The 14,467-nt window shown below is 42.4% G+C and overlaps 1 protein-coding gene across 1 annotated transcript in view; it reads left to right on the top strand.

Moving 5' to 3' along the window:
- Nucleotides 1–10,892, top strand: part of NLRC5 (NLR family CARD domain containing 5) — a gene marked incomplete at its 3' end in the record, with an annotated part of 42,090 nt that extends 31,198 nt beyond the window's left edge. Inside the window, exons 19-23 of the mRNA XM_083370226.1 lie at nucleotides 2,652–2,735; nucleotides 3,949–4,038; nucleotides 5,291–5,353; nucleotides 6,476–6,559; nucleotides 10,805–10,892. Of these exons, the coding sequence (XP_083226352.1) occupies nucleotides 2,652–2,735; nucleotides 3,949–4,038; nucleotides 5,291–5,353; nucleotides 6,476–6,559; nucleotides 10,805–10,892 (409 nt within the window). The remainder of the gene's footprint in view (nucleotides 1–2,651; nucleotides 2,736–3,948; nucleotides 4,039–5,290; nucleotides 5,354–6,475; nucleotides 6,560–10,804) is intronic.
- Between the last annotated feature and the right edge of the window lie 3,575 nt (nucleotides 10,893–14,467).

Below are 14,467 nucleotides of genomic sequence, written 5' to 3'. Positions count from 1 at the left end.
CACATGACCCTGGGATGCGGCAATGGTCATAAATGTGGGTCAGTTGCCAAGCATCCGAATTTCGATCACGTGACCACGGGGATGCTGCAAAGGTCATAACTGTGAAAAACGGTCCTAAGTCACTTTTTTCAGTGCCGTTGTAACTTTGAATGGTCTCTAAATGAATTGTTGTAAATCAAGGACTACTTGTAATGGATGAAATCAAATTTTGTGTTGTTTTGAAAATGAGCCTATCTCCAAAGGAACAATAACAATTGCAAACATATACAACCAGTTGTGCAGAATGTTTTGATTCTGAAATGTATGAAGCCCCCCATTTTAAATTATTATCAGTCAAAAATCAGGCACAAATCAATAAAACGGTTTCCATCTGAAAGTCTCCATTCGGGGTTGAAAATAGCTCCGAACTTACTGGAGCTCCCAATGGCCACATGTTGAACATCTGTTTCAAAGTTGACACACTTCCATTGACGTTGGAAGAACCTGTTTCAAACTCCTTGAAAGCCTGAGAATGTGAAACTTTTTCTACACTCCTCGTAAATGTAGCTAAAACCTGTCCAAATCTTCAGATTATTTTTTTGGAGAGGATTTATGCAAATTTCAGAGAAGACTGTGATAAGAGGGTTTTTTCTGCTGAGGCAGATGACTTGAGATAAAGATGAGCAAGAAATACAGATCTGTCTGCCAAGAGGAATTTTGACTCAGCAGGTAGCCTATTAGTTCCAGCAAAGCTACAACATTAGAGCAAATTGAAATTCCAAAGTGCAGAAGACGCAGGCTAATTCACACATTTTAATATGTAACCAACAACTACAAATACAGAGGGAGTTGGTCCGTGAGGAATGGGCCCTGCAAAAAACCATAGCTGACTATACAGTAGTCCTTGACTTTATTCATTTAATGACCATTTGAAGTTACAACAGCATTGAAAATATTGACTTATGACTGGTTCTCGCGCTTACGACTGTTGCCACATCCCCAGGATCACGGGGTCAAAATTAGGGTGCTTGACAATCGGCATGTGATGGTTGCAGGAACCTGTAATCCTGTGAGCACCGTTTCTGAATTTCCCATCCAGCTTCCGACAAGCAAAGTCAATAGGAGAAACCAGGTTTGCTTAACAGCTGGGTGATTCACTTAGTAGCTGGAGTGATTCACTTAACAACCGTGGCAAAAAGGTTGTAAAATCAGGAGCAACCCAAGTACCTTGCTTAGCAACAGAAATTCTGTTCCCAGTTGTGATTGGTGGTTGATGATCACCTTAACGCAATACATGGATCCATTAATGTCTAATTTCTCAGGGCATTCAGATTTATTCCATCTTTAATATCTACAGTCAGATAAAGCTGTAATCTTGCTTAGTGGTCCTAAATATTGTTACATTGCTTATAGAATCCATGTTGAGATGATTGGTTTGTATTGGTACTTTTACAGCAGAGGTCCCCAGGTTTTGGGGGCACCAGGGACCAATTCCGTGGAGAGAGGTTTTTCCACGGACTGGAGAGGGCATGGTTTCGTGTGCTGCCTGCATCCCACAGATGGGATGCTTTGCTTGTTTGTGCGGCCAGTTTCCGGCATGCCACAGCCTGGTGCCGGACCATGGGCCGGGGGTTGGGGACCCCTGTTTTACAGTGGTTTATTTGTTTTGACAACTTTATTTAACTTTATTTAACTGCAATAACAAAGAAGCTGACAAAAATTTCTGAACGGTTAGGTGCAAGCTTTGAAAATTCCCCCGTAATAATTCCAATTTAACATTTAAGTCCTGGACTTACAACAGTTCATTCAGTGACTGTTCAAAGTTACAATGGCACTGAAAAAAGTGAATTATGAGCATTTTCACACTTAAGATTCATCTAACAATCGTGTTACTACCTTAACAACTGCAGTGATTCACTGAACAAGTGTGGCTAGAAAGGTCTTAAAATGGGGCAAAACTCACTTAACTAATCTCTCACTTAACATCATAAATTTAGGGCTCAATTGTGGTCGTAAGTCGAGGACTACCTGTAATTGATTCTGTCAGACCACCTTATGCATGTATATATGGGTGGGGTCTATCTACAGTACCTTGGATGCATTATTTTACTCTTGTTGCTGTAAATATCTTTAGTCAGTATTATGAACAATGTTGGATACTGTACTCTGTGAAGACAGAAAGGTTATAAAATATGACTCAGAAGCGGAAGACAGGGTTTTTTTGATTAACGTTTTCCAATTGGCATTTGATACCAAATGGGGGCAAGGACTCAATGGTACATGAGATGGATTTGGTCCAAGGTAGCTTCCCTGAAATTTTAATCTTGACAATGGCATTTAATAGGAACATTTGTTCTGCCTAGCTTCCATTTTTCAGCCTTAAAGCTTAAAAGGGAAAGATTAACCATTGCTCCTCCAAATCTTTTCTCCATGAAGCAATTCAGTTTGAAAAAAGCTTAGCTTCTTGGGCCAGATCTATTAGATCTGTGCTGAGTTTTGACCAGTCGTGAAAGCATTGATGTGTGTTCTTAAAATTCCTACAAAAGCTTGATGCTGGAGGCCATTTCAACAGCTCTTTGGATCTTCTAAAGTATTTCTCATTCATAAATGCAGTAGTCATGGCGGATTTTATTCTTCTGATGCATTTCAAACTTTCCATTCCACCCTTCTAGCTTCTCTGGAAATTCACTAGGTGATCAAGAAATTAAGCAGATGCTGTTGTGTCTGCCCAGTCTCAGCAGCTTAAGATTCTTAAGGTAAGTCCAAACAGATTTCTCCCTTAGAAACTCAATGTAGGTGCACAAAGCTGCCAATTCCATTTAAAAAATCCTTAATGTTATCAGATTCCATACTCTCTTTACTTTTTGATGTTTAAGTTAAAAAAAGGATTTGTCAAGCTAAAATAAGGTACAGGTAGTCCTTGGCTTACAACAGTTCATTTAGTGACCATTCAATGTTACAATGGCATTGAAAAAGGGATTTTTATGACCATTTTTCACACTTGCAACTTTTTGCAGTATCCCCATGGTTATGTGATCAAAATTTGGACATGTGGCAACTAGCATATATTTATGACCCAAAATCATGTGATCATCTTTTGTGACCTTCTGACAAGCAAAGTCAATGGGGAAGCCAGATTTACTTAACAACCATGTTACTAACTGAACAGCCACAGTGATTCACTTAACAATTGTCATAAGAAAGGTCATAAAATGGGGCAAACTCACTTAACAACTATCTCTCTTAACAACAGAGCTACCTATACCTATTTCCCTACCCTTTGTAATTTGAAGAATTCTGGGTTCATCTGCATTCTTAGAAATTAAACGTGGTGGGTAACTGCACTACATTGCTTTTTGCAGAAGTGCGTCCATCTCTCCAGAAAAAAAATCAAACTGGGGTGGAGGAAGAGAGGAGAACTGTGGCATGAGCCATCCAGATAAATTGTTACTTTCTACCTGGCTGTGACCCTTGTGGCAGCCATTTTGTGAATGGGTAAATTACCCTAGCAGACATTTTGTGGGTTCGTTCACATTTTCTCAAAATTCTAAATGAATCCTCCTCTCCTAACAAGCTACAGTCCCATATTTTGTGCAAAGCTTCCAGATACAATGGTGAAGTGATTTTGCCACACACTGAACAAGTTAAAGATCTATTATCTTCATTAGCACAAGAGGATAAACTTAATTAATTTTCTATGGCTTAGTGAAGGGGTCTCCAACTTTGTCAGCTTTAAGACTTGTGGATTTCAACTCCCAGAATTACCCAGCCGGAGTTAAAGTATTAACGTTGACAAGTTTGGAGACTCCTGGCCTAGTGTATTATGGAAACTCGGACCACTTAGTTCAATAGATTGGGTAAACCAAGACAATAGGTTAATTCATCAGCCATCATAGTGGTGAACCAAGCATGGTTGCAAACCCAGCCAACATGTTGCTAATTCTGTCCCCTTCTCCCAACCTTTTGCAGCATCAGAGATAATGCGTTTTCATCTGATGGGATTTGCTTGCTGGCCAATTCGTTCAACCAGTGCAGAAGACTCTCTGAAGTGAACATCAGGTAAGCAATGAAAGCTTGGAATAAGACAAATGTAGGTGGATCAAAGCCAATTGTCATGGAGAAACCTATCATCTCATCTCCTGTTTCTTACCCCATGAAGATTTCTTCTTTAGGGGTAGACACAAGTACCCTTTGGAAATTCTGCACCTAATCTGGTGGAGAGGGGAAAAAAATATCTCCAAAGACGTTGCATGGGGAAACTATCCCTTAGAGGAAGCACCACAGTCAGGATAACCCATCCTTAATACAGGTGGTCCTTGACTTATCAACCACAATAGAGTCCAAAATTTATGTTGCTAAGTGAAACATTTGTTAAATGACTTTGGTCCCATTTTACGACTGTTGTTAAATGATTCACTGCAGTTGTTAAGTTAGTAACTGTGACTCTGGTGTCCCCATTGTTCGTCAGATGGCCGCAAAATGTGAGCACATGACCCCAGGACACTGTACCCATTATAAATATGAGTCAGTAGCCAAGCATCTGAATTTTGATCACCTGACCATGGGGAGGCTGCAATGGTCATAAGTGTGAAAAAAGGTCATAAGTCACTTTTTTCAGTGCCATTGTAAGTTCGAACAGTCACTAAATGAACTGTTGTAGGTCGAGGACCACTAATACATTTCCTTGGGGTTTCAAGGGAAGGGGAGAAGGGGAGATGCAGACATCCAGAGAGAGGTTTATACATAGTAAATAAATTTAATAAATGATAAAATGCTGCAAGAGAAATTTGCTGCATGCCCTTGTCTTTAGCCATAGAACATAAATCTAATGTAAATTATTGGAAAATCCAGTGTAAAATCCAGTGGTAAATTACATAAAGCCCAATAAAATAAATTATGTAAAATCCAGTAGTAAATTACATAAATTGCTATTATTCTTCTCATCTTTCCTATTACCTTCTACTATTTGTACCTTATGATTATATAACTTTATTGTTTGTTGTTTGTACTATCGGTATATACATGGAGAGTTTATGCAGCTGAGACAAATTCCTTGTGTCTCCAATCACACTTGGCCAATAAAGAATATTGTATTGTATTGTGTTGTATTGCATTGCATTGCGTTGCGTTGCATTGCATTGTATTGTGCATTGGTCAAAGAGAGGGCAACGCTCTCTTGCTTTTTGTAGGATGGACCATTGAACGCACCCCTTCATTTTTAAAGTCCCAGGTGTTTTGATTGAGAATGACTTGTTGTAGTGGAGAAGTCTGGTTTCTGAAAGTGAACATTTGTTCTTTGTTATGGTTCCAGATCAAGGAAAAATGCTTTTTTGCATTTTGTGGAAAGTCAAGCAAGTCATACACTGTTCTGCAGGTCTGTGATGGTTCAATCCAACCCTTTATGTTTTTATGATACTTTTGTTTTCTTCAAGAATATGGATAAATGTTGCATGCTTTGAAAACCCAGGAAAGAAACCAAATAGTTCATGGGTCAGCCACCCTTTCATGTATGTGAGATTATAGAAAACAAACAGCCCCAAAAAATAAATGATCAAGCATAGCATTATGAAAAAAACATTTTGAACCTCAGGTAAGTATGATTAGCTCGCTCCTTCCTTCCTTCCTTCCTTCCTTCCTTCCTTCCTTCCTTCCTTCCTTCCTTCCTTCCTTCCTTCCTTCCTTCCTGTTCTATTTTTGTAAGAGCACACAAATTGAAGTCTCAGAGGTGAATGGCTTTTCTTGGGTGCCTTTGGAGAGCCCTTCCAAAATTGCTGCAAAAACACAATATGAAAAATATATCAAATATGCGGCAATTAATTAATTATTTCTACTTAATTAATTGATTGTATTTAATTCATTGGTTGTAGGCCACCTAGAGTCGACTCTTGATGAGATGGGCAGCACATAAATTTAACAAATAAAATAATTGCATTCCATTTGAATTTGTGTTTTGTTCAAATGAATCAGATTTAGGTTTGGTCCCAGCTCTCCTGAAGGGTACATTAGAAGTCAGGCAAGAGACAAAGGCAGAACAAGGTTCACTACATTTTACAGCAATCCCTGGTTTGCCAAACAATGGTCAATAGTTACTTTTATTTATTTAGAATAACAGAATTGGAAGGGACCTTGTAGGTCATCTCATTCAACCCCCTACTCAAGCAGGAGACCCTATACCATTTCTGTCTTCTTAAAAACCTCCAATATTGGAGCACTCATAACTTCTGAAGGCAAGCTGTTTCCTTGGTTGATTGTTCTCACTGTCAAAAAAATTCTCCTTATTTCTAGGTTAAATCTCTCCTTGATCAGTTTCCATCCACTGTTCCTTGTCTAGCCTTCGTGTGCTTTGGAAATACACATTTCCAAAAGTGTTACATTTGTTCCCTTTTCTTCCTGAGCTAACTAGCCAGTTTTCAGACAAATGCATCATTCTAATATCACTTTCTATATTTAAAAGAGGACTTGCTTCTAACTTTCACCTTGAACTGTCTTCAAATAGGTTCATCAACTGTGACATTGACCAGGCTGATCTCAGAGCGCTGGGTGCCGTGTTTGAAAACTGTGACCATCTTGCAGAGCTGGAGTAAGAGAGAAGTATTAATACAGTTGCTTCCACACACACACACTCTCCCAGTTTCAGAAATTTAATTAAATTTGTGGGCATGGGATCTGGAGGAATTCGGGGAGTTGAAGTCCACTGATCTTAAAGTGTCCAAGGTTGAGAGACCTTGATGTAGAGATTGAGATGCCGAACTGGGTCTAAGGCGGTTTCCACCAACCATGGAGTCTATCGGGGTTGTGATTGTGAGTTTAAAATAATGGAGGAGACCAGAACTGCTGCCTTGAACATTCAGAGTGAAGAGGAGATATCAGTGAATTTGTATGATTGTAAACCTAAACAAATAGATTATTACAGTTCTGGACAGGTTACAAATTAATTAAAATAGATGATGGATTAAACAGAAAATGAATAAAGCCAGCCTGAAAAGCAATAGAGAAGGCAAAATGAAACTCAACCAATACAATAACTACAGGCAATCCTTGACATACGACCGGTTACTTAGCGACTGTTCAAAATTATGACAGACCCCAAAAAACTACTTGCAACCTGGATTCAAAGTTATGACATTTGCCTTCCCCGCATACAGTCTAACGACCACATGTGAATACTCAGCAATAGGCCTACATATATGGCAGCTTAGAATTACAGAGTTGGAAGAGGCCTTGGAGGTCATCTAGTCCAACTCCCTGCTCAAAGCATCTCAGACTATGTCCTGCAGTCATATCCCTGTAATTTATGACGTTTTGGCTGGAAACAAACATTTACTCCTGGTTTCCCATAGTAAACAATGGTTCACTGCCAGAAAAAAGGTTGTAAAATTGAGTCTGATCATGTGGCAAACCCGCTTTCATTTATTATTATTATTATTATTATTATTATTATTATTATTATTATTATTATTATTATTATTATTATTATTATTATTATTATTAATTTGTTTTATATACCGCCCTTCTCCCGGAGGACTCAGGGCGGTGTACAGTGCAAAGTAAGTATACAATAAAGTAACAATAAAACAAATAAAACCCCAAATCTATCAGGCCAGGCCGGCTTGCTGGAATAGATAGGTTTTTAGATCACGCCGGAAGGAGCGAAGGTCGGGGGCCATCCGGATTTCAGCTGGTAAGCGGTTCCAAAGGATTGGCGCACCCACCGAGAATGCTCTCCCCCTGGGGGTCACCAGCCAGCATTCTCTGACCGGTGGCACCCTGAGGAGGCCCTCTCTGTGGGAGCGCACAGGACGGAGGGGTGTTGACGCTGGCAGTAGGTGCTCCCGTAGGTAATCCGGACCCATGCCATGTAGGGCTTTGTATGTCGTCACTAGCACCTTGAATTTCACTCGGAAGGCAACTGGAAGCCAGTGCAGCTCACGGAGCAGAGGTGTAATATGGGAGTATCGGGAAACCCCCAAAAGCGTTCGTGCAGCTGCACTCTGTACCAGCTGAAGCTTCCGAGTGGTTCTCAAGGGCAGCCCCATGTAAAGAGCGTTGCAGTAGTCAAGACGAGAGGTCACAAGTGCATGGGTGACTGTACGCAAGGCATCCAGGTCCAGATAGGGTCGTAGCTGGCGCACCAGACGAACCTGAGCGAAAGCCCCCCTAGTCACAGCTCCTATGTGATCTTCTAAGGAGAGCTGTGAATCTAAGAGGACACCCAGGTTGCGAGCTCTGAATATCCTGACATGCCGGTATGTACAGCCATTCAGTCTTGTCCAGGTTGAGTTGAAGCCTGTTCCTCCCCATCCATTCCCGGACCGCTTCCAGGCAACGGGACATCACGTCGAGGGCATCACTGATGTGGTTTGGGGTCGAGATGAAAATCTGGGTGTCATCAGCATACTGATGGTAACCCACTCCAAAACCACGAATGATCTCACCCAGCGGTTTCATGTAGATGTTGAACAGGAGAGGCGAGAGGACCGACCCCTGAGGAACTCCACAAACGAGAGACCTTGGGGTCGACCTTTGCCCTCCTGCCAACACCGACTGCGAGCGTCCCAGGAGATAGGAGGAGAACCACCGAAGAACTGTGCCTCCCACTCCCAATCCTCTGAGGCGCCGCAGCAGGATACCATGGTCGATGGTATCGAAAGCCGCCGAGAGGTCTAATAGGACTAGGACAGAGGAATATCCCCTGTCCCGGGCCCTCCAGAGATCATTCACCAGAGCGACCAATGCCATCTCCGTGCTGTAGCCGGGCCTGAAACCCGATTGGCACGGGTCTAGATAATCCGCTTCATCCAGGACCAGAGGGAGCTGATGCGCCACCACACTCTCAACAACCTTTGCAAGAAAGCGAAGGTTGGAGACCGGACGAAAGTTATTTAACACAGCTGGGTCCAAGGCGGGCTTCTTGAGGAGAGGTCTCACCCTGTCTCAAGGCGGCGGGGAAGTTACCCTCACTCAAAGAAGCAGATATAACCGCCTGGAACCAGCCTCGTGTCCCCTCCCGAGTGCATAAACCAGCCAGGAAGGGCACGGGTCCAATAAACATGTGGTGGAGCTCAATCTCCTCATAATCCTGTCCACTTCCTTCGGAGTCACAGGATCAAACTCCTCCCAGATAACGTCGACAAGACCGCCCGTGTCCTGTTCGTCAGACTCTGCCCAGTTGGAGTCCAGGCCGGTTCGAATCCGAGCGATTTTATCCAACAGATATTGACCAAATTCCTCAGCACGACCCTGCAAGGGCTCCTCCCTCACCTCCTGATTGAGAAGGGAGCGGGTCACTCTAAACAGGGCAGCCGGGCGGTCATCTGCGGTCATGACTTATCCCTGTAATTTCCAGGCATAGTTATGGTAGCAACTCAAAGATTACCTGTATTGCTGAAAAATCACAATTTCATACAGCAGGAAAGTGCTAAAAGCATTAACAGATTAACAGAATAGCAGAGTTGGAGGGGACCTTGGAGGTCTTCAACCCCCTGCTTGAGCAGGAGTCCCTCTACCATTTCAGACAACTGGTTGTCCAATCTCTTCTTGAAAGCCTCCAGTGATGGAGCACCCACAACTTCTGGTGGCAAGCAGTTCCACTGACTGATTGTTCTAACTGTCAGGAAAGTTGCCCTTTTTTTCTAGGTTTGTTTTCTCCTTGATTAGTTTCCATCCGTTGCATTAAAATAGTTGTTAAAGTTATCTTCAGAAAATAAAATTACTAATTATTAGTTAATCAGGTGGCAACTGGGAAACTAAGCACAAAAGGGCTCAAAGCTTGGATAGTTGTAGAGACCAGTATTGTAGAGTAAACTGGCAGTCCAGCCCTATGATTCTATGCTATGCTATTATGATTTAATATCATGGAAGAGAACATGACCTGGAAAGTTAACACAACCCAGGTGGCTAGAAAGGCCCAACAGAGGCTTCACTTTCTTAGGGTCTTGCGGAAGAACAGGGTAGAACAACAGCTAATGCAGCGTTTCCCAACCTTAGGAACTTGAAGATGCGTGGACTTCAACTCCCAGAATTCCCCAGCCAGCTACGCATCTTCAAGTTCCTAAGGTTGGGAAACGCTGAGCTAATGACCCTCTTTTACCGGTCTACTATAGAGAGCGTCCTCTCGTATGGTATTGTGGTTTGGTATGCTGGTCTGACAGCTGCGGATAGGAAAGTATTACAGAGGGTAGTGAGCCCAGCACAAGACATTGTGGGCTGTTCCCTGACACCACTGGATGACATCGCCAGGGCTCGTTGCCTTGGAAGAGTGAGGAAGATTCTCAGGGATGACTCACACCCTTTACTCTCCTACCATCCGGAAGGAGATATAGGAATATAGCCAGCCATACCAACAGGCTGAAAAATAGCTTTTATCCGTGGGCTGTTAGGCTCTTAAATGGGACATAATCTTATGCAGAATTGACTTGGGAGGCCGGTGTGTGGTGTAGTTGGTCCACATAGTGTGGTGGGATGGAGGGTTTGTTGTCACTGTGTGTTGGGGGGAGAGAGCACGGGAAGCGGCTCAGCTAATCTCAATGTACACATATTGTACTTTGACAATAAAGGTTTATTATTATTTATTATTTATTATTATGACCTAGCAACTTCCATCTTGTTGCAAAAGAACCCACCAGGGGCACATCTCTCATTCAACTTTAAATTTAATCATTTAAAAGATTGCTCTGAAGTCATCAAGAGCGGAGTCTAACTTTGAGAGGCCCATACAACTTCCAACATGGTTAAGCTCTTTTTTTAAAAAAAACAATTTCTGGACTAATAAGGACATTTTATACCTATTCTGAAAGCTTACCGGTTTTTTTTATTCCTTTTTCAGTCTATCTGGGAACAATCTTGACAATGAAGCACTGAGGTGTCTTTTCAGACATTTGCCCAAGACCCAGAATTCGTGCTTATTGAAGTAAGTGGATTCAGTGTGAGAAGCAGAGGGGAAATTATGGGGTTCTGGGGGAATGTGACCCCCCCCAATTGCAACTTTATCTGTTGAACCTCAACCTGCTGACCTTCTAACCATCACCACCACCACCACTGCAGAAGTCCTTCCTAGATGATGTACGGTTATATTAGGAGCAATGTCTATGGAGATTCTTAATCATCCCGGTCATGCTTGTCCCAAAAATGCTTTTTCCCAAAAGTCACCTGGACTCTCTTGGATTTTTTTTTCTCATCAGAGGCATCTCTTCTCAGACAAGAGGCAAAAGTTTTCAAAGCAAAGCCAAGAAATTCTAGTTGCCTTTCTGGAAAAAGCATCTTTGGATTATATTAAAGGTAAAGGTTCCCCCGCACATGCGTGCTAGTCATTTCCAACTCTAGGGGCCGGTGCTCATCTCCGTTTCAAAGCCGAAGAGCCAGCGCTTGTCCGAAGACATCTCTGTGGTCATGTGGCCGGCATGACTAGACGCCAAAGGCACACGGAACGCTGTTACCTTCCCACCGTAGTGGTCCCTATTTTTCTACTTGCATTTTTACGTGCTTTCGAATTGCTAGGTTGGCAGAAGCTGGGACGACTAACAGGCGCTCACTCTGTTACGCGGCACTCGGGATTCGACCTGCCAAACTGTCGACCTTCTGATCGACAAGCTCAGCGTCCTAACCCACTGAGCCACCGCTCAGTGCAAAAGTTGCATCTTATTTTTAGATTTGATTGGTGCCAGTTTCTTTATTTTAGTGTTACTCTGCATTCTTATATATATGTAAGTCAGTGGTGGGATTCAAATATGTGAACAACCGGTTCTCTGCGTGGATGCCACTTCTGGAAGTCTGTTCTGGCCCTGGGCAACAAAAAATTAGCTACCGGTTCTGCCGAAGTGGTGCAAACCGGCTGAATCCCACCACTGGTACATATATAATACATTTATGTGTATAAGAAACTTCTGTTTCTTATACATCCATGTACATGTACAAGAAGTTCATAAAAAACCGAAACATTGGTCTATACCAGGGGTCAGCAACCTGAAACAGTGAAAGAGCCACTCGGAACTGGTTCCCTCACAAAAGGAAAAACTGGGAGCCGCAAAAACTGTGTGCACATGCGCGTACATGCACGCATGTGCAGAACAGGGTTTGACTGAAGAGTAGAGCCAAGGCAAGATATGCACCTACCCTGCCCCCTCTGCTCTCATTCACTCATGTTTTGTTTGGAAAAGCTTCTCTCTCGCTCTCATTCACTCGAAAGGCCAGCCGTGGCGCCTCCATTGACTTCTATGGGGACGCTTGGCAATGAAGGGGCCGATTGAAACAACTCCCGGTAGTGCTGCTACTGCTAAATTTTCCACTTGCTGCTTGGTTCTGATGAAACCGGAAAACCTCTGGATGCCACTGCTGGGGGTGGAGGAAGCTGCCCGGGTTCGGCCGTAGCGGAAGCCAACAGTAGTGGTGGAGGTGGCGGCGAGAGAGACGCTGGAGGTCTGCCGCATCTCCGCCAGCCTCCGCCTCCCCCACAGAAACAAATTCCTGGGCCGGCCCCCATGGCAGCAGCGGGCCCCAAGGGCTGAGGAATTGTTCCGGTGATGGCTGCTGCTGTTGGGGTGGCCTAGTGCACTCGCTGAGAGATGCTGGAGGTGCTCCGGGCCAGCGTGGTAGCCACTGTGCTCTCCGCCTTTGGTCCAAAGAAAGAGGACACACACACACACACACACACACACACACAGAACTCCCCCCCCTTGCTTTTAGGTTGGATCTGTGTTTGATAAATTTCCATCTGTTGCTTCTTGTTCTACCTTCAAATACTTTGGAGGATGGTCATGCTAAAGATAAGTGTAGCCTCCCTTAATATGGAATACAATTGACCTAGATATTGAGATATAAAGGAAACTGGGAAGTTATCAGTAGTTTGATAAATTTGAATGAAAGAGGCCATTACCATTATTTGGAAGAAAACAATGAAGAGAGAGCCCTGGTGGCACAGAATGCAGATTGCTAATTCTGCCCACTGCCAGCAGTTCGATCCTCACTGGCTCACACTTGACTCAGCCTTTCATCCTTCCGAGGTCGGTAAAACGAAGACCCAGATTGTTGGAGGCAAAAGGCTGACTCTGTAAACGGCTTAGAGAGGTCTGTAAAGCACTATAAAGCGGTATATAAGTCTAAGTGCTATTTCTATTGCTATTAATTTTCAAAGGAAAAATAAATAATTCATTAATTGTCATTTCTGGTATAGATTCAATCATAATAGAATCTAGCAGGATTCTAGTAATATTTTAACAACATAGGAAATATATATATAGTTTTTAATAAAATCATGTAGCATATGTTTGGACCTTTAAAAGGTAAACAGAAATAATTTGGCAATTGTCATTTTCTTCATAGAATCAACCGCAATAGAATCTCTCAAGATGGGGTTCTCCTGCTTGTTAATTTCCTTGCCACAATGGATGATGTGGTTGAAGTTCATGCAAGGTGCAACCATTTGTATTAATTTAGTTTCCTTTGACGTTAGTGTGGATTTAGAAATGAAGTTTTCAGAGAGGAAAGGTAGAGTGGCTGGATGTTCAAAAGGGTTTGAAGTAGGCAGAGAATATTTAAGAAGGGACTGGAAGTTAACCTGCCCTATTGCAGAAGGCATCAAAAGGAGAATGGACAGAAAAGGTGATAGAAATAGATTAGCTTTGTTGAGAATTCAGTTCAGGCTCTCAGTTGGATCCTGTTGGACTATTTGGGTCAGTTCAGAAAATCGGTTCAATTCTGTGCTTCCCTTTGAAGCAAAAAAAGGTGAGATGGGCAGCATATAAATTTAATAAATAAATATCTCTCCAAATCCTTGTATCACTTTTGAAGCATGGATCTTGATGGTTCCAACTAAACTGTCTATCAGATTCAACCCATTAATTTTATCTATCTATCTATCTATCTATCTATCTATCTATCTATCTATCTATCTATCTATCTATCATCTATCTACTGTATCTATCTATCTATCTACACACACACACACACACACACATGGATGGAGAGAGAGAGAGAGAGAGAGAGAGAGAGAGAGAGAGAGAGAGAGATAAGATAGATAGATAGATAGATAGATAGATAGATAGATAGATAGATAGATAGATAGATTTGAAAAATGTAATGGGGTTGACAAAATATGAATAAAAGATAGCGGCTATAACTCTGCACTGAAAGCCCCATCCCTTTTTAATGTAGATCATATATACCAAGGCTGTCCAAACTTGGCAACTTTAAGACCTGTGGACTTCAACCCCCAGAATTTTAAGTCCACAGGTCTTAAAATTGCCAAGATTGGACACGACTGATGCGTGGTTTAATTGTGCGATTGTAGCTGCCATTTTGAAGTTTTTGAGCTTCCTTGTAGAGATCCTTGAAAGAAAGATTACAGAAAGGGCCAAAATCCTACTTAGTTCTACTTACAGTATCTATCTTCTGAAGCATTCGAGTTCAGAACAAACTCTCTTTTTTGTCTCCTGATAATTTGAATGTTTGCAGATTCTATTTTATGTGTTGGAAAGTGGAGCCCTGCCATGGC

This window comes from Vipera ursinii, assembly GCF_947247035.1.
Source record: "Vipera ursinii genome assembly, chromosome: 10".
NCBI lineage: Eukaryota > Metazoa > Chordata > Lepidosauria > Squamata > Viperidae > Vipera > Vipera ursinii.
Note: the sequence above shows the minus strand (reverse complement) of the source record. Positions and strands in the feature narration are given on the sequence as shown.